This window comes from Enhydra lutris, unplaced genomic scaffold, assembly GCF_002288905.1.
Source record: "Enhydra lutris kenyoni isolate GAN:26980312 unplaced genomic scaffold, ASM228890v2 scaffoldscaffold31, whole genome shotgun sequence".
Taxonomy (NCBI): Eukaryota; Metazoa; Chordata; class Mammalia; order Carnivora; family Mustelidae; genus Enhydra; species Enhydra lutris.
Genome location: NW_019154115.1, coordinates 17,794,596 through 17,818,227, shown reverse-complemented (window position 1 = coordinate 17,818,227; position 23,632 = coordinate 17,794,596). Strand labels below are relative to the sequence as shown.

General features: G+C 41.8%; 1 protein-coding gene across 2 annotated transcripts; it reads left to right on the top strand.

Annotated features, from left to right (window-relative positions):
* The first annotated feature begins 2,045 nt into the window (after positions 1-2,045).
* Positions 2,046-22,517, top strand: LOC111153364 (SPG21, maspardin). Of its 2 annotated transcripts, XM_022512357.1 has the most exons (9): positions 2,046-2,208; positions 5,707-5,793; positions 8,705-8,866; positions 12,914-12,994; positions 13,931-14,076; positions 17,209-17,317; positions 18,087-18,194; positions 20,407-20,547; positions 21,790-22,517. In XM_022512357.1, the coding sequence occupies exons 2-9, from the start codon at positions 5,731-5,733 to the stop codon at positions 21,904-21,906; spliced, it is 927 nt and encodes a 308-aa protein (XP_022368065.1). In that variant the 5' UTR covers positions 2,046-2,208; positions 5,707-5,730; the 3' UTR covers positions 21,907-22,517. The 2 variants fall into 2 exon arrangements, with proteins under 2 accessions (XP_022368065.1, XP_022368067.1); XM_022512359.1 differs by lacking the exon at positions 8,705-8,866.
* Positions 22,518-23,632: the final 1,115 nt, after the last annotated feature.

Here is a 23,632-nt window from a genome sequence, read left to right as displayed (position 1 = left end):
CCTATTGAAAGATCAGTTTGAAGGATAGAGCTTGAGTTTGGGCAATTCTGAGAACCAGCTGGCCATCTGTTTACTTTGCCTGGTGTTCACAGATTATCTTGTGAACATTCCAGTTTTTAAGTGAGATTCTCAAACAGGGATTGGTGTTGTGGGAACCATCTGGAAGACCCCAACCATGACAGCTGCAAACCCTCACAGCCATATCCACCAGGTCTGCCTGTACCATGGCCTGCCCTGGGTCAAAAGTTTGCTCCCTGCAGTTGTGCAATTACAGGACAACTGGAATTCACAGAGATTAAATGTTCCCTGTTCACATTAGGGAATGGATAATGTGCCAGCCATGTGTTACAGGACAAATGAAGATCCAAACATGACCACAGGGTCCTTTCCTCAGAGAAGGAAAACATTCATTACTTTGGATTTGATCTTTTACATTGTAATAAAAGTTCACATGCAACAAAGAATACACATAATGAAATCAACAGTCAAGTTAAAAATTATTACAAAACTAACAGAATAAGGACTTCTATATGTTTAGGCATATCCATAGCTTAAATCTCATTAGAGCTGTTACTAAAGCGAGGTCTTTAGTAACAGGAGATGTGGGAAATAAGGAATTCACTGTTAGGTATATGTGTGGATAGATTTATTTATTCTCTCATTAATTCATTGAATATACATTTAGTACCTACTATGAGCCAAATCATGTGCTAAGACACTGGTCGATTACTGTGTTCCCTTTGCCCTAAATTAAAACTCAGAGCCCACCTGTGGAGACATAAATAATGAGTATCCATAATGGTCTTTACAGACAACCAGTGATTTGGAATTTATTCCGTTCTTTGAACTATTCCAAAGTTTTGAGGAAAAAGCCACAGGTTAAAAATCTGTAGAAACATGCCCTTTGCACCTACCTGGTGTTTATAATAAAAGACCACTTCCTATGACTGACTGAAAATTCTGAAAGAAGTGCTGGGGTGGGGAGGAGCCGCTAAATTGTGATTGTGGTCTTGGGAAATGCGTCTGGGATTTGTAGTTCTAGACTGGGACCCAACGTTCATGAGCAGGAAGGCAGAGGTCACAACTAAGGGTGCAATTTACTAAGATTCTCCCCTGACCTTAATCCCATAAACAGTTGCCGCGGTAGAGGCACAAACCAAAGGCTTTAAACTGGATAAAAGCTTTCCCTAAATCAGATTAGGGGGAGGCACTTTCAACAGGACCTTGCTGCAGGATCACAAAAAGACTTCAAACAAGATTTACATGTTATCCAACCTTATTACACATTTTTTTCAGCAAACTGCAAATGCCTTAGTGAGTAACCTCTGCCACATTTTACTTAAGAGAAAAGTTTACAAATATATTAATATTCTATATACCTTTAAGGGAAAGTGATGCAGGAGCTGGAGGCTTGGGGGAGCCTTTCTGAGCCGTTCTCAGAAATCCCTCAGAATGTCAGCCCAAGTCTGGAAAGTGTTGTGAGGAGTGTTACAGGGGAGGACTACGCAGGGCGTCTTGGTTGTGCCAAGAGGAAAAAAATCTTGCCAAGCAAAGACAGTATACAAAGCGCTGTTCACCAAAGCCTGTAACCCAAAGGGGTTCCCCAAAGCTTTACATGGCGGAGAGAAACGGTCCGCACCTGCTTCCTCCTGGAGGGCGCGAACTGAAGACAGAGGCAGGTCCCAAGGATTCAGGCGCCCCCGACTCTCACAGACTCTCCCTCGGTGCGCGATCGAATGGGTGACCTAGAGCTGACCCAGAGGCAACTCGGATCTCCTCCCGAGAGCGCCGCCACCTCCAAGGCGGACACCGATCCCCAACCCGCAGGACGAACTGAGAGCGCCCGGAGTTACTCACCTAGATCTGCATTTCGTCCTGTCGTCATGGTGACCGGCGGAGCCACGCAACCCCGCCCCTTCCTCATAACGTGGCCCCGCCTCCTCCGAACCCGGAAGCGCGAGGCTCGCGCCCACTGCGCGGACCGTTCGGCGAGGGGGAGCGCGGCGGCCCAGGCTCGCCCGGCCGCGCGCCCCGCCCCTCGGAGGCCCGCCCTCCTGCTCGCCCCCACAGCTCGCGGCGCCTGCGGGTACTGAGTGCTCCAGCTGCCGGCGGTGACCTGGGCCCAGCCACCCCCACGGCCCGCGCTCCTACTGGAGGGAAGAGCCGCCTTGGGGAGGAGGGAAAGGGACGTGGAGGAGGCCACGGCAGGTGAGGTGTGGGTGAGGGCCTGGGAAGCGGGGTGTGGGTGTGTGATGTGTTTAGGCTTGCAGGTGGGTGTGTATGTAGTGTGCGCGGCTGCCTCCGTTGGTGTGACTTTGTTAGTGTGGCCCCTAGTGGGCTGGTCCATGTGACCATGCACGTGATCGCACGTCCCTCTGTGTGTGTGTCTGTCTGTCTGTCTGAAGTCGAGTTTGGGTTCCTGACGTGGTCGGTGTACCTGTGACCCTGCCTTTTTGAGGCTTTCACTGTGGGACTGGGGGTGGGTGGGGTCTGTGTTTGGATCATCTGGCGTGGGGGTGGGGTGGGGGGCGCTGGACCGGAGCGTACTGCTATAATCCGGTCCTGGGGATACACTGCTGCAGTCCAGGAATATGTTTTTCAACTTTTAAGAACTCTGAGCAGAAAGAAGCTAGTTATTTTGGAGATTGCACCTCAGCCTGAAAGTGACAAATGTCTTTGTCATTGCCAGGTGTGAGGGAGGTAGCAGGACTAGTGTTTTGCTTTTCCTCTTCTGGTTTTCCTGGGGAGTTATAAATTCTGCGTTTATGCTGCTTCTTTGTCTCCTCGCGCAGTGTTCCAGCTCCTTGTAGCAGAAAGACTCAAGAGACTCAGGAGTAACTTAATAGCTGTGTGCAAATTTCCAAGAGCTTTTATCCCAAGACAGCACAAGGTGAGGTGTCACCGAAGAAATGTCAAGTAGGCAGCTTTGCCTCCCATGAGGTTTAGACAATAATGGAGTAAGTTCCTGAAGAGAATAGGGATAAATCTGCCCCTGAAGAGATCTGAGAAAAGGATAGCTCTCTACTGGTGTGGTGAGCTATGGAGACTTGCTCTTAAAAAAGCCAGTTGGATCGCCTAGAGACTCTCAGGTTCTAATATTTACTTATTGCTGGTATTAATAATCACAGATTGTCCATATGCAGATCAACTACAGATTGAGATAAAGGATCGAAAAACCTCTGACTAGTTAAGCTGGTTATGTGACTTAAACATTTTTAAAGACAATCTCGCTGATTGTAAACTGGCAGGTTCTGTTGAAACCCTGAGGGATAAGTGCATGTAATTCTTGGTGCACACTCAAAATTGGCAGTTTTATTGTCTAGCACCTCAAGGGCTAGAGAGAACTGGGTGTCAAAAGCTCTCCTTGAGGAGGGGTTTCTTTAGGCAAGATTGAGGCTGATCTCTGCAGCCCTTTTCCCACCAGCGTGAACAGGTGCTTTTGTTTTTGTGGAAGAATTGAATTGTGAGAGATCAAATCAGTCCACATTTGATCCACATTCTTTCTTATTTAATACTGACCAGTTTGGTCGCAATCTCAGTTAACTTTTTTTTTTTTTTTCCATATACAGAATGTTCCTCTTGTGACTTGGAAAAGTATACCCCTTTAGAGAATGAAAGAGAGCTAGGAGAACAAACTTCCTTTTCATACCACTCACAGCTGCTTTGCCTTTGCAGCAGTGAGTTGTTTTTTTCCCCCCACTTAGACGTCAGTTGGTCAAATGCAACGTTTGGTATCTGTCTTACCTTTCATGTGCTGCCAAGCTAGCACAAGTGTTAAAATCACTTGCCCCTGCAAAAATGTAGTCACAGTTGGGTGGAATCTTTCCATCTAGTGAAATTAGTTATAAAAAGTTATAATGCTGAGTTGGTTGTGAATAATACCGCGGACTGTGGTAAGGAACATCTTTCTACTTATTGCTGTGGGAAGAAATGGATGACAGTGAATGTGTGTGCCCATGTATATCTGTATCTGTATCTGTACGATTTGTGTGTGATCTTTATGGTAGTTTGGTTTGTACATTGCAGCCGATTCCAAAACTGAATAATTTGTCCCAAGTTTGACAAATCTAGAAGCTAACTATTTGGCTTTAAGGGCCTTAGGTGTTCTATAAACCTGCTGAGTCGATAAATGGCTTAGATTTTTTTTTAACATGTTAGTATTTGTTAAGAGAAAATGGATATGTAGAGAATGATTTTCTTTATTCCAGTATGAATTATAACTGCATTTGTGCACACTGATTTCAGCTTAAGACTGGCTAATGATAATTCTCGGTACTCTTTAGAACAAGTTATGATTTTAACAAACTTTTCTAAAATCACCGTCCTAGCCTTGAGAGAACAGACCATTATTACAATGTCAGGGTTGTAAGTCAGGTTTAGTAATGGATGTCTACATTTGCCATCTCCTTGGGGTTTAGTTTAGTAACCCCACAAGGTTAGAGGTAACTGTTAAGACTGTTAGTTCCTTGTACTCCCAAGACAGCAGATGTGGGAGGCCAAAAGGGAAGAGTTTCATTGGGTTTAGAGTCCCCAGCTCCTAGCCAGTCCATAGAACCTCTAAAATGACAATTCAGAGTCAGCCCAGGAGTTAAGTCTAGTGGTCATGAACACATCCTAGCCCTATTAGGAAATCCAGACTTACCCTAGGGGTAGAGGACAGGATGAACAGCAAGTATTTGAATCCTTCCAAACCAGTGGGTCGAAGTTCCTCATTTGGCAATAAGAATCTGCAACAGAGAGTTGTAATTTCAGTTTCTTATTATGACATAACACAGATGCTTTAGCAAAGAAGGGCAGCCTTTCAATTGAAGATGCCCAGCCAGTCCGAAGCTCTTACAGGGCTGAGTCAGAGGGAGTTTAGGATGGCCTGATCCAGTCCTCTTAGGACATAGTCATCCATTTTGTCAATGGATAACATCTCTGTGCCAAGCCCTATTCTAGACTTTGGTGAAACAGTCATAGATGACAAAACAAGCCCAGAGAGGGTCAGTGACTTTTCCAAGGTCACAGAGCTATAAAAGCTAGAAATCACCAATTTTTTCTAAAGGTAAATGTTTTGTTGCTAGATACAGTGCCTTCAAGCCTATTCTGGTATTTTATCACAGATCTTTCAGAGGAGGTTATATCACTTTTAATCACACCAAGGTGAACAGCAAATCTTCCTGTGTTTTGCATTAAGAACTACATGTGAAGTTCTGAAGTTATATTCCACTAGAGTTAGATTTATGGCATTTTGTGAAGTGATCAGGAGGCACGCTTACATAACCTCCTTTCTCTAGTGTGGACTGTTCCCTATAATTCTACATCTTTGTTAAAATAGATTTCTAAGATACTGTCAACAGAGTTTGCAGTCATTTAACTAGGGCAGGCAGTCTGATGTCAGAAAAGACTCTCCCCTGCCTCTGGTCCTAGCTCTGTAATAGCCATGGGATCTCTGGTAAGTCATTTAAATTTTCTAGATTGGATTCTTCATCTGGAGGAACGAGGGAGTTGGAGTCATTATCTCTCAAGGGCCCTATCCTGCGCTATGACTATAGGATTTCACCAAATTGTTTCCTGTAGCTTAAGTATATACAAGAGGTAAAATAGTCCATTTCCTTGGTTTTACCATTTAAGGTATTGTTGGTATAGCTAGACCAGACTCTACATTTAGTTCTGATGTAAACATGAATTCTTGACATGAAACATCACATGCTTTTATTTCAGGGTTAACCTCCATTTCAGCTAATCATGGGAGAGATTAAAGTCTCTCCTGATTATAACTGGTTTAGAAGTACAGTTCCCCTTAAAAAGGTATGTATGGTTTTACTACACCTCTTCTTCTCAAAATCTTGTGTTTTGTTTTTGTGACTGAGATGTTATGCCTTAGTAGTGTTTGAGAGTAAAGGTTATTGCCAAGTATCGTGACTGTGGGCTACAGAGCATAAAGTTCTCCTCTTCTTTGTCAAGTGCAGTCAACTTTTGAGACTCATTCAAGAGTAAAAGTGGGTATAACTATACTCATTATTTTATAATTGCTTTTATGTATCCAAGCAAGCAGGAGTATATGTACTCCGTTTAGGGGAAAACTTGCAGTAACAGCAACTACATAGTAAGTGTGGTCAGATTATGTTATAAAGCCTTTTACTGTTCCTCAGATTTAAGATTTACTTTGGGTCACATTATAGGTCCTCTGTTTGCAGTGGTAGTCATCTTCAGGAAACCTTATTTACCTGGGATGTCCAAAAACCCCAAGCACTTGTATTGAAGTTTGACTGTTGACTCTGAGTCCCTAAATGATCACAAATGTTTGGGGATCACACTAGACAAAAGCTAGTTAAGCCACAGAGCAAAATCTTTTCTGATCCCTTTGCAGAAGTATGAGAGTTACTGTGATCTGAAAATCTTCTGTGTCTCTATTATAATCATTTTGTCAGGGTAGACATCTGTGAAAGCACCATGCAGGTTTGAATTAATAACAGAACTTTTCTCCATATAGAATTTGAGATAAAGTTCTCCTCCAATTATAAACAGAGTATCTGCTATATAACCAGCAGTGTTGTAGAATTTCCTGGATACTTTATTTAATTCTTCGAATGGTTTAACAAAGTGGGTAATGATGCCCATTTCACAGATGACAAAACTGATATCCAGAGAGGTTAACCTGTTAAAAGTCACACAGCCTGGTAGAGTCTGGATTAGAATCAAATTAATCTGGTTTCAAAGCCAGAAATACTTCACTGCTTACCAAAAGGAGCCTCCCTTCCTTCTTGTTCCCTGGGAAACACTGTCATGCTAAAAGATAATTGGCTCCCGGGGTCCCTCTACCTTGTCCCATCCCTGCAAGTAACTCATGTGAGCTCCTCTTGACGGACTCACTTTCTCAGCAAGCTGATCTCCAGACCCAAGACAACACCAGACTCACTGAAATATTCTTTTTTTTTTTTTTTTTTAAAGATTTTATTTATTTATCTGTCAGAGAGAGAGAGGGAGAGTGAGCGAGCACAGGCAGACAGAATGGCAGGCGGAGGCAGAGGGAGAAGCAGGCTCCCCGACGAGCAAGGAGCCCGATGTGGGACTCGATCCCAGGATGCTGGGATCATACCCGAGCCGAAGGCAGCTGCCCAACCAACTGAGCCACCCAGGCGTCCCTCACTGAAATATTCTTAAAAGTAGTTTGAAATATTCTTAAAAGTAGTTATAGCCAGTAGTTTCATTGATGTCATGTTCTCCAGACTGACCTCAGTCTGGTCCACAAGTCATGATAAGTTTGCTTGAAATTTTGTGGTGCTAGATTTTAAATTATCAAAGAGATACTGTGTCTTCTAAAATTACCAAATATAATTCTGACAGATTTGCCATTCAGGGAGCTCTGAGAACATTGAAGTGATAAACTTACTTCAAATGGATTACTGAAATAATTTCCTAGAAAATCTTGGAGATCTGAATATCTTATCTCATATGAATGTTACTACAGGATCGGGATTTACTGTGTGTACTGTCAAAAGCCGTTAAGAGATTTTCATCACAATCATAACAAAAACAAACAAACCAAAAAACCCCAAAAAAACAATGAAAAGCAAAATGGTGAGTGGCAAAATACAAAGGGCAAAAACACAGGTATGAGATATTATTGTCATCATCTGTGAGCTGGGGAAGTCCAAAAGCGAATTATTAGGGTCCTCTGGACATTACCTTGCCCCATTTGTCTGCTCCCAGTGACATCCGTGATCTCGGTGAGTGTGTTGCCATCCACAGTGACCCCCTGGGCCCACAGCACTGCCAGCTAGGAGCTCTCAGAAAACAGAACCTGGAGACCTTGAGATTTTTAATGGGAAAGTAGCATAAATATTGATTTGCATTGGCAAAAGTTCAGGCAGTAAATGTACTTTTCCAAATCCCACCGAAAAGTGAGCCAGAGAAAACAAAAATGATTACGCAGTGAATAATACTGATATCTAACACTCACTGAACACAAAATATCTGCCAGACTCAGCACTGAGCACCTGACTTGACTCAGCTTATTTAATGCTCATCTTTTTTCCCCTGCTGAGTTAAGAACTACTAATTCAGAAGGGTTGCTGAGGCTCCCTACCCTCTTTTCCCCAGAAAGACAGTTTTTCCCTCTGCCGACTCCCCACACCTGACTGACTGGTTTGAAACATTCTCCCAGGACAGGGACACCTACAGCTGCGGCATCCTTCCTCTCTAGCAAGAGTCTCCCGCCTCAGAGGCATGGTCTGGATCAGCTTCCAGAACCATCTCCTGAGTGTGACCATCTCTCCCTAGTTTGTCCGAGAGCCTGGAGTCTTTTCTCCCCTCTGGACAGCGCTGGAGAATGACTTTGCAAATTGCCTCCTACACACACACAGCCAGAAGTATGGGAAAGAAATAAGATGCCATATACAGAATTTACTTTTTAATGGTAAACAGAATAGGGCTTCATATAATCATGGATGGGAAAGAAAATTAAAAACTGATTTCTGAAAAAAAGCAGCTCTTTGGAAGAGTATGAAGCAGTTCTGTGTAATATGTTAGCACTGCAGAGGGAAAAAGAGACTAAAGCAGTTTATTATACATGCTAATCTGGTGTGATCCCCAGGGAACCTTGTAACAACCAAGGCAGTGACATTAAAATTGTCAGAGAAATTGTAGTATAAAGTAACAGTATAAAACCAAATCCATAAGCTTTTCCTTTTTTCTTTTCTTCTAACTTTCCCTCCAGATTATCGTGGATGATGATGATAGTAAAATATGGTCACTGTATGATGCAGGCCCCAGAAATATCAGGTGTCCTCTGATCTTTCTCCCCCCTGTCAGTGGAACTGCTGATGTGTTTTTCAGGCAGATCTTGGCGTTGACTGGCTGGGGTTACCGGGTTATAGCTGTAAGTATTATTGGGTCTGTATTACAATTCATGTCCACATTTAATGGACATGTGTGTGCTTCTGTTTCTGACTATAGTAATGGCCCATGTTTTTGGTGTCTTTTTTTGTTTTTGTTTTTGTTTTTAATGGAAGGAAGATACTGTTTTCCTTTTCTTAAATGTGAAATGAAATCTTTTGAAGGAAGGCTGTACAGTACGCGGACACACAGAGAAGCAGAGGGAACAGACCTCTGTGGAAACCTCTGTGCCTAGCTTTTATGTAGATTGTCTTAAGTCTGAACAGTAGGAAGCATCAGCCTTGTTTACAGATGAGGAAATGGAGGTTCAGGTCATTTGGGTGATCGTGGCAGGTCATAGGAGGTGTAGGGAGAACCGACCGGAGTTCTGATTCCATTTCCCCTCCTCGTTCATGATACCGCTGCTTCCAGAGGAGATGAATGTGCACTCTGCCACAGAAAGGGGTCTGCTAACACTCGGGTAACTGAAAGCTTGCTTTAATGTAAGTCTTCAACAGTTGAGATGAGGTTTATTCATTATAATGCACATAATCTCAGCATTTGGTTAAGAATTTTTCTGTTTTTGTTGTTTTATTACTGAGTTTGGACTAAATCTGGTTTCCCGTTGATTGTTCTCAAATCCCTTCTGGGAGAGCAGCGCAGGTGAGGAAGTCGCTGTTGTTTGTGACTAGTTTTGTGGCATGCCCCGACTGCGTAACAGTGGAGGCTGGTCTCCTGGTTTCCTGGGATGGAGACACTCTGCGGCTTTGAGCAGGCAATTGTTTCTGGGAGCTGGATTAGTAACACCTAAACAGGTCTCCCTGTGGGAGTATTGCTGTTACTACTTTATTTACTGTCTGAAGGAGAGAAAACTCTGACCAGATCTCTTCTCTTGGAAGGTAACTGAAAATTCTACTGGGTTTATCACCAACTAGGGCCACACAAAACAAATCCCAGTTCTTCCTCCTGACAGCCCTTCTGGAGAAAACTAGTTATTATCAGCACTGCCTGCTGCCTTTCCCCAAGGTCTTTTCTTCTCTGGCAAAATTCTCCACATTCTTTAATCATTCCTCATATGGTGTGTTTTGAGTCTCTGCAACATAATCCTCCTTTGTTCTGGGTTTTCATAAATTCCTCTTGGTGGACAGCATTTTAGGAGAGCAAGATGGCCACTGCAGCCCAGGACACGGTAGTAGCTTTCCTGGTGGCCGCTGTTAATCAGCCGGGGATGGGGGAGACTGAGTGGCTGCAGGCTTCTCTCTCACTTTAGAGCACTATCTGAAGTTGACTGTGTTTTTATTGCTCCTAACTGGCAGGTCATGCTTGCTTTGCCTTCCAGATGGATACTTCTTTTAGCGCTCAAGCTTCTTGATGTGGGGTTTCCGTATTTCATTAGCTAGATGAAGAATAAAGAAAAGTCCAGGGGCTTCTGGCTGGCCCATTTGGTGGAGCATGTGACTCTTGATGTCGGGGTTGTGGGTTGAGCCCCACATTGGGTGTAGAGATTTCTTAAAAATAAACAGAAAAGGCCAATGGTGACTTCAAAGTTACTTTGTCCTTATGTGCCTAATTCCATGAGATTTTTTTTTTAAAGATTTTATTTATTTATTTGACAGAGAGAGAGATCACAAGTAGGCAGAGAGGCAGGCAGAGAGAGGGGGAAGCAGGCTCACTGCTGAGCAGAGAGCCCAATGTGGGGCTTGATCCCAGGACCCTGAGATCATGACCTGAGCCGAAGGCAGAGGCTTAACCCACTGAGCCACCCAGGTGCCCCTCCATGAGATTTTAAAATATACTAGATACTTGTTAGTATCTCACAGTTAAAAGGCACAGGCCCTTTTCTCATTTAAATTTTTATTGAGATAACTATAGATTCACATGCAGTTGTCAAAAAATAATACAGAGCTATCCCTTTTATTCTTTGCCCAGTTTCTCCCAGTGGTAACATTTTACAAAACTATAGTAGGATATCATAATCAGGGTATTGATTAATACAATCCACTGATCTTACTCTGATTTCTAGTTTTACTTGTACTCGATTGTATATATTTATGTATATGTCTGTATGTTAAGTTGTATACAATTTTATTACCTATCTAGGGCATAGATATCTTTAAATTAAGACTTCATAAAAATACCTTCTTCGGGCACCTGGGTGGCTCAGTCATTAAGCATCTGACTTTGGCTCAGGTCTTACTCTCTGAGTCCTGGGATCAAGCCCCATATCGGGCTCCAGGCTCTGCATTGAGTGGGGAATCTGCTTGTCCCTCTCCCTCTCCCTCTCCCCTCCACTCACGCAGGCATGCGCTCTCCCTCTCTCAAATAAATAGATAAAATCTTTAAAAAAATATATGTCTTCTTGAGGCACCTGGGTGGCTCAGTTGGTTAAGTGTCTGCCTTCGGCTCTGGTCATGATTCCAGGGTCCTGGGGTTGAGCCCCATGTCAGGCTCCTTGCTCAGCGGGGAACCTGCTTCTCCCTCTCCTTCTGCTGCTGCTCCCCTGCTTGTGCTCTCTCTGTCAAATAAATACATTTTTTTAAAAAACGTAAATTAAAAAATAAAAAACACATCATCTTCTTTCTTTTCTATCATCTGACTCAAATTCTCAAATTTTCTGCTAGGGAGAGGCTCTTTTCCATCCTGTCAGAATAGTGGAATCTTACCTACAAATGAAATTTTTAATAATAAAAGTAACATAATTCCATCAGGTCTAAAATTATCCTATTATATACTTGGCAGTATCTATTCCAGTGATTTGTTAGTGACAGAATGAATCTAAGTGCTTAAAACAACTGGCCTGTCAGGCATCATTTACTTATTTTTTTTTAAAGATTTTGTTTATTTATTTGACAGACAGAGATCACAAGGAGGCAGAGCAGTAGTCAGAGAGAGAGAGAGAAAAGAGGAAGCAGGCTTCCTAGTGAGCAGAGAGCCCGATGTGGGGCTCAATCCGAGGACCCTGAGGTCATGATCTGAGCCGAAGGCAGGGGCTTTAACCCACTGAGCCACCCAGGTGCCCCTCATTTACTTACTATTAAAGAGAGGGCAATTCTTAGGTGACAAGCTAGAATCCCCTCAAGGGACTTGGTGACTTGTATTTCTTTTCCTCCTCCTCATCGGAATTCTTTTTTTTTTTTTTTTTTTTTAAAGATTTTATTTATTTATTTGTTAGAGAGAGAGCATGAGCACAGGCAGACAGAGTGGTAGGCAGAGGCAGAGGGAGAAGCAGGCTCCCCGCTGAGCAAGGAGCCAGATGTGGGACTCGATCCCAGGACGCTGGGATCATGACCTGAGCCGAAGGCAGCCGCTCAACCAACTGAGCCACCCAGGTGTCCCCTCATCGGAATTCTTAAGCTACTTAGGGTCAAGCACCATGCTTCCTTGGTCACAAAAGTACAAGAAATCAGAATGACTAAGTCAATTTTAAAAAGAGGAACAATTTTATTGAATACTCCCTTTAAGCCATGCTACCAAAAAAAGAGGGAATTCTCCCCAGACAGAATTTTATTTAGAGCCATAATTTAGAATTAAGGTAGATTTAAGGGCAAACAGTATTTCTTTACTAGGAAGGGTTCAGCTCTGTTCATCCAGAACCTCAGAGTTTCTTAGCTATTTGGGAAGGAAATAGATGTGAATTGAAATTGTTATTCGATTTCACTAATGTGCTATTTTTTTTTAAGATTTTATTTATTTATTTGATAGAGATCACAAGTAGGCAGAGAGGCAGGCAGAGAGAGAGGAGGAAGCAGGCTCCCTGCTGAGCAGAGAGCCCAATTTGGGGCTGGATTTGGGGCTCGATCCCAGGACCCTGGGATCATGACCTGAGCCGAAGGCAGAGGCTTTAACCCACTGAGCCACCCAGGCGCCCCACTAGTGTGCTGTTTTTTAAATTGGTCTGTTAGGTAAAATGTGAATTTCAAAGTTCAGAAGAAAGTGAGAGCTTATTTTCACCTAGTTTGAATAAGGAGGACAGCTTGAGCAAATGAGAAGTGCTGTTATGAGAGTCCTAAATTTTTCATTTGTATATAGTTATTAATTAATGTTATTTCAGTTGCAGTATCCAGTTTATTGGGACCATCTCGAATTCTGTGACGGATTCAGAAAACTTTTAGACCATTTACAACTGGATAAAGTGAGTCCCCTAAAACTAATTATTTAAATGTGATTTTAATGCAACATTTACATTGTAAAGGGTGGTGTTACCTTTCATTTTTTTAAGTGGTAGTTCTTTTGAGATATAATTCACATACCATATAATTTACCCTTTTAAAGTGTGTGACTAGGGTTTGTAATATAGTCACAGATAGATGCAACCATCAACACAATCAACTTTAAGACATTTTATTTTCACCCCAAAAAGAAACCCCATAGTCATTAGCTGTCACTCCTGACCCTTCCTCCTGCTGGCCCTGGCAACTTAATCTACTTTCTGCCTGTGTAAATGTACCCTTTCTGGGTATTTTGTATAAATGGAATCATGCAATATTCATCTTTTCTAACTGACTTGTTCACCTTAGCATAGTGTCTGCACAGATCATCCTAGTAGTAGCCTGTTTTCAGTACTTCGTATTCCTCTTTATGGTCAAATAATATCCTGTTGGGTAGGTGAACCACATTACATTTATCCATTTGTCAGTTGAGGCACATTTGGATCGTTGCATTGCTTGGCTGTTAGAAATAACACTGCTCTGAACATTCATGTGCAGGTTTTTGTGTGGACATACATTTTCGGTTCTCTCAAGTATGTACCTAGGGGTAGAATTATCAAATCATAATTTTCTTAAACATAAATTACTAAATGGCTTCATTTTCTAGTGCAACCTATAGGTAATGCTTTTTCTTTTTTTACCTTGTATTTGTGTACACAAATTGTTTTGATGGGATGTGTCTAAATTGTATTTAAATACAATATTTCCTGAATGTTGAACTGCTATGGTTATTTCATCTAATGACTAGTGATGACATTATATTCTTCGCTTGGTGATAACTAAAACAACTTTTTTGAGGGGTATTTATGTTCAGGATTGATTATTGTTTTAGTATCCTTCTTGTATTTGTTTGGAATTAGGTTCATCTTTTTGGGGCTTCTTTGGGTGGCTTTTTGGCCCAGAAATTTGCTGAATATACACACAAATCTCCCAGAGTCCATTCCCTCATCCTCTGCAATTCCTTCAGTGACACCTCTATCTTCAACCAAACTTGGACTGCAAACAGGTAAGAATTAAACATTTGGCCAAAATTATGACTTTCGTTCAGTAGAATTTTTTAAAATGCAGACTTTTGGGGTTTTTATATTGCACTAAGGAGTGGGGCGCAGGGGTTATATCTACTTCCATCTTCTGAAACTACCCTGGCTTTTAAAATTAGAAACAGGGCACCTGAGTAGTTCAAGTGGTTAAGGGTCGGCCTTCGGTACAGGTCATTATCCTGGGGTCCTGGGATCAAGCCCCATATGGGGCTCCTGCTCAGCAGGGAACCTGCTTCTCCCTCTATCTCTGCCTCTCTTTCTGTCTCTCATGAATAAATATATAAAATCTTTAAAAAAAAGAAAAAGAAAGAAAGAAACAATCAGAGGCACCTGGGTGGTGCAGTCATTTGGACTTCCAACTCTTGGTTTGGGCGCAGGTTGTGATCTCAGGGTTGAGATCAAGCCCCGCATCGGGATCTGTGCTCAGGGTGGTTGTCTGCTTAAGATTCTCTCTTTCTGCCCCTCCCACTTGTTCTCTTTCTCTCTCTCAAATAAAGAGATAAATAGATAAATCTTTTAAAAAATTTTTTTAAATAAGTAAAATTAGAAACAATCACCTTTGCAAAAAAAAAAAAGCTGGAATGAACTCTGAATTCAGCTATTTCTCTTATTCTGAATTATTGTTTAGCTTTGTTCAATGTACATTCATGTGCTCTTACAGTATCAGTTATACAGAGCCTGTATACAGAGGCTGTAGAACTAATACAGTATTCTGCTTGTTCCACTTACTATTTTGCTATATATCGACTGACACAGTTTCTTTAGGCATGTGGCTTCCCCCTATTCTTCATCATGTTCTACTGTAAATCTTTGTACAAATCACTTTTTTTCCTTCCCTTTCTGGGTTATTTCCTTGAGATGTGTTTCCAAAAATAGAGGGAATAGAACATTTAGTCGTCAGCAGACATTTTGCACATCATGACATGTTAACAATAGTCAGCTTCCAGAACAATGGGAATGGTGGAATGCTTTGTGGGGCAACCAGTGGGGGGCTTGTTTCCTTTGAGCCATCCCTTCATTGAAGATAACATTTCAAGTAGTTTGATCAGTATGTAATAGTCACCTTAAAGCTGACTTAATGTGGTTTCTTTCATTGCTAGTGAGGCTAGGCTCTACCCTTTAAAAAAAATAAAAGAAAAAAAGGCCCAGTGAATATACATACCTGTATGACCAGGTTGATTTTCCCTGAATGCTATAGGTAAACATTGTTCTCATGATTTTCACATCTCTTTAAAATTGAAGGGGCAGCTGTCTGGCTCAGTTGGTAAAACATGCGATTCTGGATTTCTGGGTCCTGGGTTTGAGCCCCACATTGGGCGTATAGCTTACTTAAAAAAAAAATGGTACTCTGGTCTTTTTAAAAACTTTTCCTGATGTTATCTCAGTAGTTTGCTGAGCAATTGTGCAACAATACATTAGCTACAAAGAGTTCATGTCCAGACAAGGCACTAAAGCTCATTGATTATTTTTGATGATTTTAATGTTGTTTTAATTGCCAGAAGCCAAGACTGCCCCTACTTTGTTTTCTTTTTGTTTTTGTTTTTTTCATTGTTTATGCACCACACCCAATGCTCTTGGAATCGGTGCCCTCCTTAATACTTACCACCAGGCTCACCCATCCCCCCACCCCCTCCCTTTCAAAACCCTAAGTTTGTTTCTCAGAGTCCACAGTCTCTCTTGGTTTGTCTTGCCCTCCGATTTCCCCCAATTCATTTTTCCTTTCCTTCTCCTCCATAAGTTGGGTATTCATCCTTTCTGATGGAGGCATAATATTCCATTGTATATATGAACCATATCTTCTTTGTCCAGTCATCTGTTGAAGGGCATCTTTCCACAGTTTGGCAACTGTGGACATTGCTGCTATGAGCATTGGGGTACATATGGCCCTTCTTTTCACTACATCTGTGTCTTTGGGGCAAATACCCGGTAGTGCAATTGCAGGGTCATAGGGCAGCTCTATTTTTAATTTCTTAAGGAATCTCCACACTGTTTTCCAAAGTGGCTGCCCCTACTTTGTGCTCCTGCATGTGAGCTATATTTTCTCAGGTATCTGAGTGCTTGTTACATGCCACACATTGAGGCTACAGGGGCAGGCAAAACCAACAGGATCTGCCCCTCACAGGGGGTACCTAGGCAGCATCACCTTGAGAAGATGTGGAAGCCGTAGGAGGCGGGACGGAGAAAGGTAATGAAAGATGGCCAGCTGTGCTTGTTGAGGGAAGCTCAGCTAACTTCCAACAAGCCATTCCATGGAGAGAACACAAGTCAGAACTTAGTCTGCTCCTTTTATAAATCATTTTCAGCATAGGTTTAAAGAAAGTAGTATTTGCGCTAGACAATGGCTCTTAGCATTTGTAATTAATGGAATAAATACCAACTAAAAATCACATACAGAAATTGGTAGATTGAATTGCTTTGAATTAGTCCAGTTGAATCTGCTTGTAGCAAACTTCGGGAGGTACAGTAACTTTTCATTTTGCTATTTTGAAATATCAGTCATTCAAAAGGTGATAGAAACCTGAAGGTTGAGATCTTAAGGTTTCAGTTTTCTTTCTTTTTTCCTTAAGATTTATTTACTTATTTCAGAGGGTGAGGAGGGTAGAGGGAGAGGGAGAATCTCCAGCAGACTCCCTGCTGAGCACAGAGCCCAAGGCAGGGCTTAACTCCTACAACCCTGAGATAGTGACCTGAGCCAAAATCAAGAGCCTGCCACTTAACTGACTGAGCCACACAGGTGCCCCAAGTTTCCAGTTTTCTAAAGGAAATAGTTTAGCCATTAGAAATAAAGCCAATTAGTTAAAACAAAATCTCAGAATTATCAAAATGTCTACCTTGGTAAAGGTATTTGAAATACTGCTTATAATTATTCTAAATCCTCAAATAAAACTTTGATCATATTAAACCATAACTCTTTGGGAGCTTGGGAAAATATATGTAAAAACAAGATGCTTCAAAAGCAGCTGTTTGAAAGAAGAGACCAGCTCTTTTTATCTTTAGATCCTAAGTACCTAGCTAATACAAAGCTACAGTAGTGAATGGAATATTTGCTATTTTTGTGTAGTCTTGCAGATTTAAATTATCAGATCTTTGTTTTACAGCTTTTGGCTGATGCCATCATTTATGCTCAAAAAAATCGTTCTCGGAAACTTTTCATCTGGCCCAGTGGACCCTATGATGGCTGATGCTATTGATTTTATGGTGGACAGGGTAAGGATCATGGCATTAGAAGGGGGCCACCTTGTACTAGGAATTTTCATGTCTCCTTGGTTCCTGATGATCTGTCTGTCTCATTGAGTATGTATTAGAGATGTTTGTTAAGCAGTCTTCCATATTTACTTTAGTACATCAACAGATGTTACTGCTGGTAAGTAATTCATCACAATCACTTGAGGGGAGCTTTTAAAAATACAGATTCTGGGGGCACCTGGCTGGCTCAGCTGGTAGAACGTGTGGCTCTTGATCTTGGGGTTCGCATGGAGCCTACTTAAAAAAAAAAAAAAAGAAAAGAAATACAGATTCCAAAGCCTCGCCAGCCCATTGAACTGGAATCCCTGGGCATTGGGCCTGAGAATTTGTATTTTTACTCTACTCCCCCCTCCTTCTCCTCCCTGAGGGAGTCTGAAGTAGCGAGTCTGCACACTTGCAGTTAAGGGGCTATGGGGCTAGATGATTTTCCCGAGGTCTCTTCCAGCTCCAAAATCTCTTAAAAATGTTGATCTGTCTGTGTGGGGCTTTGGGAAATGGCTTGCTGCCCACAGGCACCTGATTGAAGAGGCACAGGTTGAAGGTTACTGAATGCCCAGAACAGCGCCACCAGCTGGGAAGCCCATCTCCCGGGTACATCATATTTCCTCACAGATGACGTGGCCCACCACACATGATGCCACCTTTCTAAGCACAGATATCAGCTGTGGATTTAATGTAAACGTGAGGCACAAAATTAATCCAAATATTTTGCCTGTGTTTCTTCCTGCAGCTGGAAAGTTTGGGGCAGAGTGAACTGGCTTCAAGACTTACCCTGAATTGTCAGAATTCTTATGTGGAACCTCATAAGATTCGGGACATCCCTGTGACCATTATGGATGTAAGCTTCCTTTTAAGTAAAATAGATGCTTTACCTTTTTAAATGTATATATCAAGAGCTTCCTCATAATTATCTTATAATTTTTCAGTATGCCTCTTCAAATGCTGCCTTGGATTTTTTTTTTTTTTTTTTTTTTTTTTTTTGGACAGCCCTTTTTCAATTCTAAAACAGTCAGTTTATTGCTTATCCCATATTTTCCCTGGTAGGAATAACACCCTTGAAATCAGGATAAACATAAACAGGCATGGTAGTCCTTACCCATTTTGATGTATTTTTGCTGTTGTCATCTCCAGATATGTGCAGCGAAGAAAAGTTGCCTCACGGGGCAGAGAATCAAGAATTCCATAAAGTCTAATAGGCACAAAAGCTTGCTTCTTATATTTTTTGAGTTGTGGTTGAATACACATAATGAAATTTACCATTTTAACCATGTTTAAGTGTACAGTTCAGTGACATTAAGTACATTTGCAGTGTTGTGAAACTGTCACCACCATCCATTTCCAGAACTTTTCATCATCCCAGACTGAAACTCTGCACCCATTAAGCACTAGCTCACCAGTCCCTCCTCCTCCCAGACCCTGGTAACCAATATTACATATTATATATAATATTATATACTATCTCTATGTATTCGACTAGTCTGTGTACCTCTTGTCAGTGGAATCATATAATATTTATACTTATGTGTCCGGCTTATTTCACTTAGCAGAATGTCTTCAAAGTTTATTCCTGTTATAGCATGTGTTAAAGGCTGAATAATATTCTCTTTTAGTATATACCACATTTTATTTATGCAGTCATCTGTTGATGGGCATTTGGGTTATTCCACCATTTGACTAGTATGAATCATGCTGCTCAGAGTATTGGTGTACAAATATGTTTGAATGCCTACTTTCACTTCTTTTGGGTCTGTACCTAGAAGTAAAATTGCTGAGCCATATGGTGATTCTGTGTTTAACTTTTTGAGGAACCATGATACCATCTTCCACAGCGGCTGTACCATTTTACATTCCTACCAGCACTGCACAAGGGTTCCAGTGGTTCCATATCCTCCCCAACACTTGTTATTTCCTGTTTTTTTATAATGGCCATGCTAATAGATGCAAAGTGGTATTCCATTGTGTTTTGGCTTATTATTTTTAAATCATGTAACTTGCATACCATGTAACTTTGCCTCATAAATGGATGTATTGCTAAAATCAACATATTTTTAAGAATTGATTTTTGTCAGGAAATTAGCCATTACAAGTATGTAAGTAATAACTTCTCATTCTCAACTGGAATCTCTACATTCTGACATTTGCCATGACACAGAACGAGGTTTTCAATACTCTTGGTAAAATATTTGGTCCTCAGTACATTTGCACTGCTTGCCCATCTTTCCAAGCTGAGCTCACCACTTGGGTACATGGTCATTGAAAACGGTGTATAAGCTTCAGCACATTGGAGATGCTTTTTATGTGTGCTTCATTTAAAAAATTACTTTTTGAAAGCTTATTTGCTTGTATGTAAACATAAGTTTATGTGGGCATTAAAAGATGTCTAGAATCATATACTCCAAACTGCTAACAATGGTTCCCCCAGGAATACATCTGGACTTTTTCTTTTTTCTTTTCTTTTTTTTTTTTTTTTGTGGGTGCAAGGCAAGATTTATTAAAGGCACTCTCCGGCGAAGTTTCAGGGCTCAGGAGAAGGGGAGCCAGGAAAGTTGCGCTGGGAGGAGGTGGGCACCCTCGGGCGAGGTTCCGCGACTCTGGAAAGCAGAGTGGCGGAGGCGGAAGTCCTGGACTTTTTCTTATACTCTTAAAAATTTTTTTTGGATTTTTTTTTTTTTTCCACTGAGCATATACTACTTATGTAACTGTTTTTAGGTAATAAAGTAAAAGTTCTTTTGGGATTTTAGTGATCTTTTTGAAATTAATTGGCTTTCACTATTAATATTCTTTCAGTTTAGTCAGCTGTGTTTGAGGAGAAAAAATTCATGACAGGATTTTCCCCCAGTGAATGCAAGAGATGTTTGACAACAGAATCTGTATCTTATGTTGGAGTTAGAAGTCACCAGGGATGAGTAGGAGATGGCCAGGGGTTCAGCGGTGTCTCTTCACAAGCAAGAAATGCTTTGGGAGGCACGTTCCACAATGTGCAAAGAACATATTAAAATACCGGTAAGCTTCAGCTTTGTGGGGTTTTTTTTGTTTTGTTTTTTTTGAAGGTATTTGACCAGAGTGCACTTTCAACCGAGGCTAAAGAAGAAATGTACAAGCTGTATCCTAATGCCCGGAGGGCTCACCTTAAAACAGGAGGCAATTTCCCATACCTGTGCAGAAGTGCAGAGGTGAATCTTTATGTACAGGTAAGTCCCAGCTTGGAAGCCAGAGCACTTTGAACGCAAAGTGTATGGTTTGAAACATAAAGCTATTTTTCTTTTCTTTTCTTTCTTTCTTTTTGATGGTAGAATAAGAGAACTACAGAGTTCTCTGTAGGAATGAGGCATTCACTTGAAAAAGGTGGTTTACATTAATGATTTATAGCAGAATTCAGCTGGGTATATTAGAGACAGTTGACTCTCTGCCTACCGTCTCTTTTCTAAGAAGAGCAGGCCCACATCCACACATACCGAAGTAGCCACGTCCAGTGATGTGACCTTGCCTCCTGAATACAGTGAATTCAGTCAGAGCAGAACACCTTCATGAAGCAGCTTTCTGATCCATTTCTGATGCATTAAAAAAAAATACAGGGAAGGGCGCTTGGCTGGCTCAGTCAAAAGAGCATGCGACGGCCTGATCTCGGGATTGTGAGTTCGAGGTCCACGTGGAGTGTAGAGATTACTTAAATAAATAAAACTTTAAAAAAAAAAAGCACACACACACAAACACACACAAACAAAAACTGCCCCTTCACCCTCTACCCAAATGGGCTTAATTAAAATAGTGAGAAATTATTGCTTTGGCAAGAAGAGCTTCAAAACCCAGTCACGTCTTTTAGTCCTGTCATCTGCTTGTGGCAGTGGATCCTAAGGAGAGGACCCGAAATTCAAAAAAATCTCAAGACAGTCATCACGGTCTTACTCAGAACAGCAGAGGATGGGAAGGACCTGAGTCGCAGCAGCAAAGTAGGAGGGTAAACACCTACTCACAGAGCAGCGTGCCACCGTTGAAAGTGCTGATGAAGAGTTTATAGGAACTTGGAGAGACTTGTCACACAGGAAATAGGGAGCAAAGATCCCACATTGGGGTTTTTTCAAAATACCTCTTTGACTTTCCTGTGTTTTCTAGCTTTTCTGTAATCGGCATGTGTTCCTCTGTAATTTTATTTATTTTTATTTTTTAAGATTTTTTTTTTTTAATTTATTTGACAGAGAGAGATCACAAGTAGGCAGAGAGGCAGGCAGAGAGAAAGGGGGAAGCAGGCTTCCCACTGAGCAGGGAGCCCAATGTGGGGCTCAATCCCAGGACCCTGAGATCACGACCCAAGCCGAAGGCAGAGGCCTAACCCACTGAGCCACCCAGGCGCCCCTGTTCCTCTGTAATTTTAGAAGTATAAAACATTTCTGTGCTGTCGTGGCAATGAAAATAATGATCCTGTGTTTCCATAGATCCATTTGCTGCAATTCCACGGAACCAAATATGCGGCCATTGACCCATCGATGGTCAGCGCCGAGGAACTGGAGGTGCAGAAAGGCAGCCTTAGCCTCAGTCAGGAGGAGCAGTAGCTGCGGCTTCGCCTGCTGATGACGAGTGGTCCAGAGAGTTCTTGTACAGTCAACGGCGGGAGTGCCTGCTGGGCGGCCTCCCCGTTCCGTGGTCGGGTTCGCCGGTGATCACTGTGTTTGGAAGTAGGACTGTTTGTCATCTTTGTGACAGGCAGCAGCTCTTCTGAGCCAGTGTAACTCTTCGTTTTTTTTTTAGCTTTTGAATTTGAGGAAGTACTTTTGAAGACTCCCATTTTAAGAATTGTGAAAATTTTGCTACCAAAAGTCTTCTCACCATCGTGTTCTTAAGGGAATGTTAATTTCTGAGGTTTGGGGTTTTGTGAGGTTATTTTTTTCTTTTTCCTTTTCCTTTCTTTCCTCCTCTCTTTCTTTTTATGTTATTTGCTGTAAATGCTGCACATCCAGATTGTGTATTGGAAGGACATTGGTTATTTTTATGCTTTCTTGGTCATAAGCATTATCACAAGTGCCAAGGCTCTCTGTCACCCTACCGTTTGCTCTCCTGCAAAATCAACTACTTCTAATTTCCGGTTAAGCAGATCATTTTCAGTTTTATCTGTTGTCTTTCTAGCCATTACAGTCATTTGGAATAAAAATTCAATTTCAGTGAGTGGCTTTGGTGATTACTGTAGCTGCCCAACTGGGCTACATAGACCTAGGACTTTCTGAGAAGCAGGCCATGGTGTCGTTGGCCAGTCCTTTGTGACATTAGGTAAGTTACTTAATCTCACTAAGGTGCAGTTTGCTCCTTGTCAAGTAATGGTAGCCCCTATTTACTGAGCTGTTAGTATGTGCCAGGTACTTTTCATAGGTTCTTGTCTCCTTCTCAGTGGGAATGTCTTTTAAATCTCTTGTAGAATGTAAATTCCTTTTTTTTTTTTTTCCTTGCCATTACTCTGTAGAAGAAACAGGCTCGTTTGCTCTATAGAATTCCCCACGGCCTGGATTTTGCTGATTGCAGCCTCACGGTGTCCTTTAACTTGTTTCTGTGTCCCTGGTATTTGCCCTAAACTGGCAGTTACATTTAGAGGATCATTCAGGTTCAGATTCAGTTTTCTGGGCAGGAACACTTCGTAGGCAGAGCTGTGAGCTTCCCACGGTGTCACCTCGGGAGGCACGTAACCTGGTTGTCCTGAGTTGTGGTGAAGATGACTGGGTGGGGTCAGCCAGCTCCAGTCACTGGGGAATCCCATGGTTGGTTCTGCTGCCAGCCCTGATCCCCGCTGAGACGCGTTGTGCTATCAGAGGGCGCAGAGCAGTGACAATAACTCTCATTTTTACCTTCCCGTTTATTAACTAGAGTTCTCAAATTTGTTTTTTTAAATCTTACCCTCATCAACTATTTGGTTTCTCTGGGGTATAATTTAGACCAAAAAATCAGCGTCAGTGCTTCTTTCCCTTTAAGTTTTCAGAACATTGAGTTAGCCATACTATTTCTGATTTCATCTCTACCACAACCCTGATTAAAGTGATATTATAGGTGAGATCATGGAGACTGGGAGTGGCCAAGACAGGAAGGGCAGAGCTGGGATACCAACTTGGGTCTGACTATCCCTAAAAGCAGTGATCTTTCCACATAGTGTCTGCTCTGACTGCCCTGTGACTTGAGAACAGTCAGGAGTTATCGAAACATCTGGAAGCCATGAAGGTAGAGCTTAATGTTTTTAACTGTTAGCATCTAAGGCTACTTCTCAGTCAATAGGGAGCTGTGGGCAGGGCCAGGCTG

Coding starts and splice junctions, on each gene's coding strand:
- LOC111153364 (XM_022512357.1), top strand. CDS start 5,731: ATGGGAGAGATTAAAGTCTCTCCTGATTATAACTGGTTTAGAAGTACA. Junction 12,995..13,930: donor ACCATTTACAACTGGATAAA/GTGAGTCCCCTA, acceptor GTTTGGAATTAG/GTTCATCTTTTTGGGGCTTC. Junction 20,548..21,789: donor AGGTGAATCTTTATGTACAG/GTAAGTCCCAGC, acceptor GTGTTTCCATAG/ATCCATTTGCTGCAATTCCA.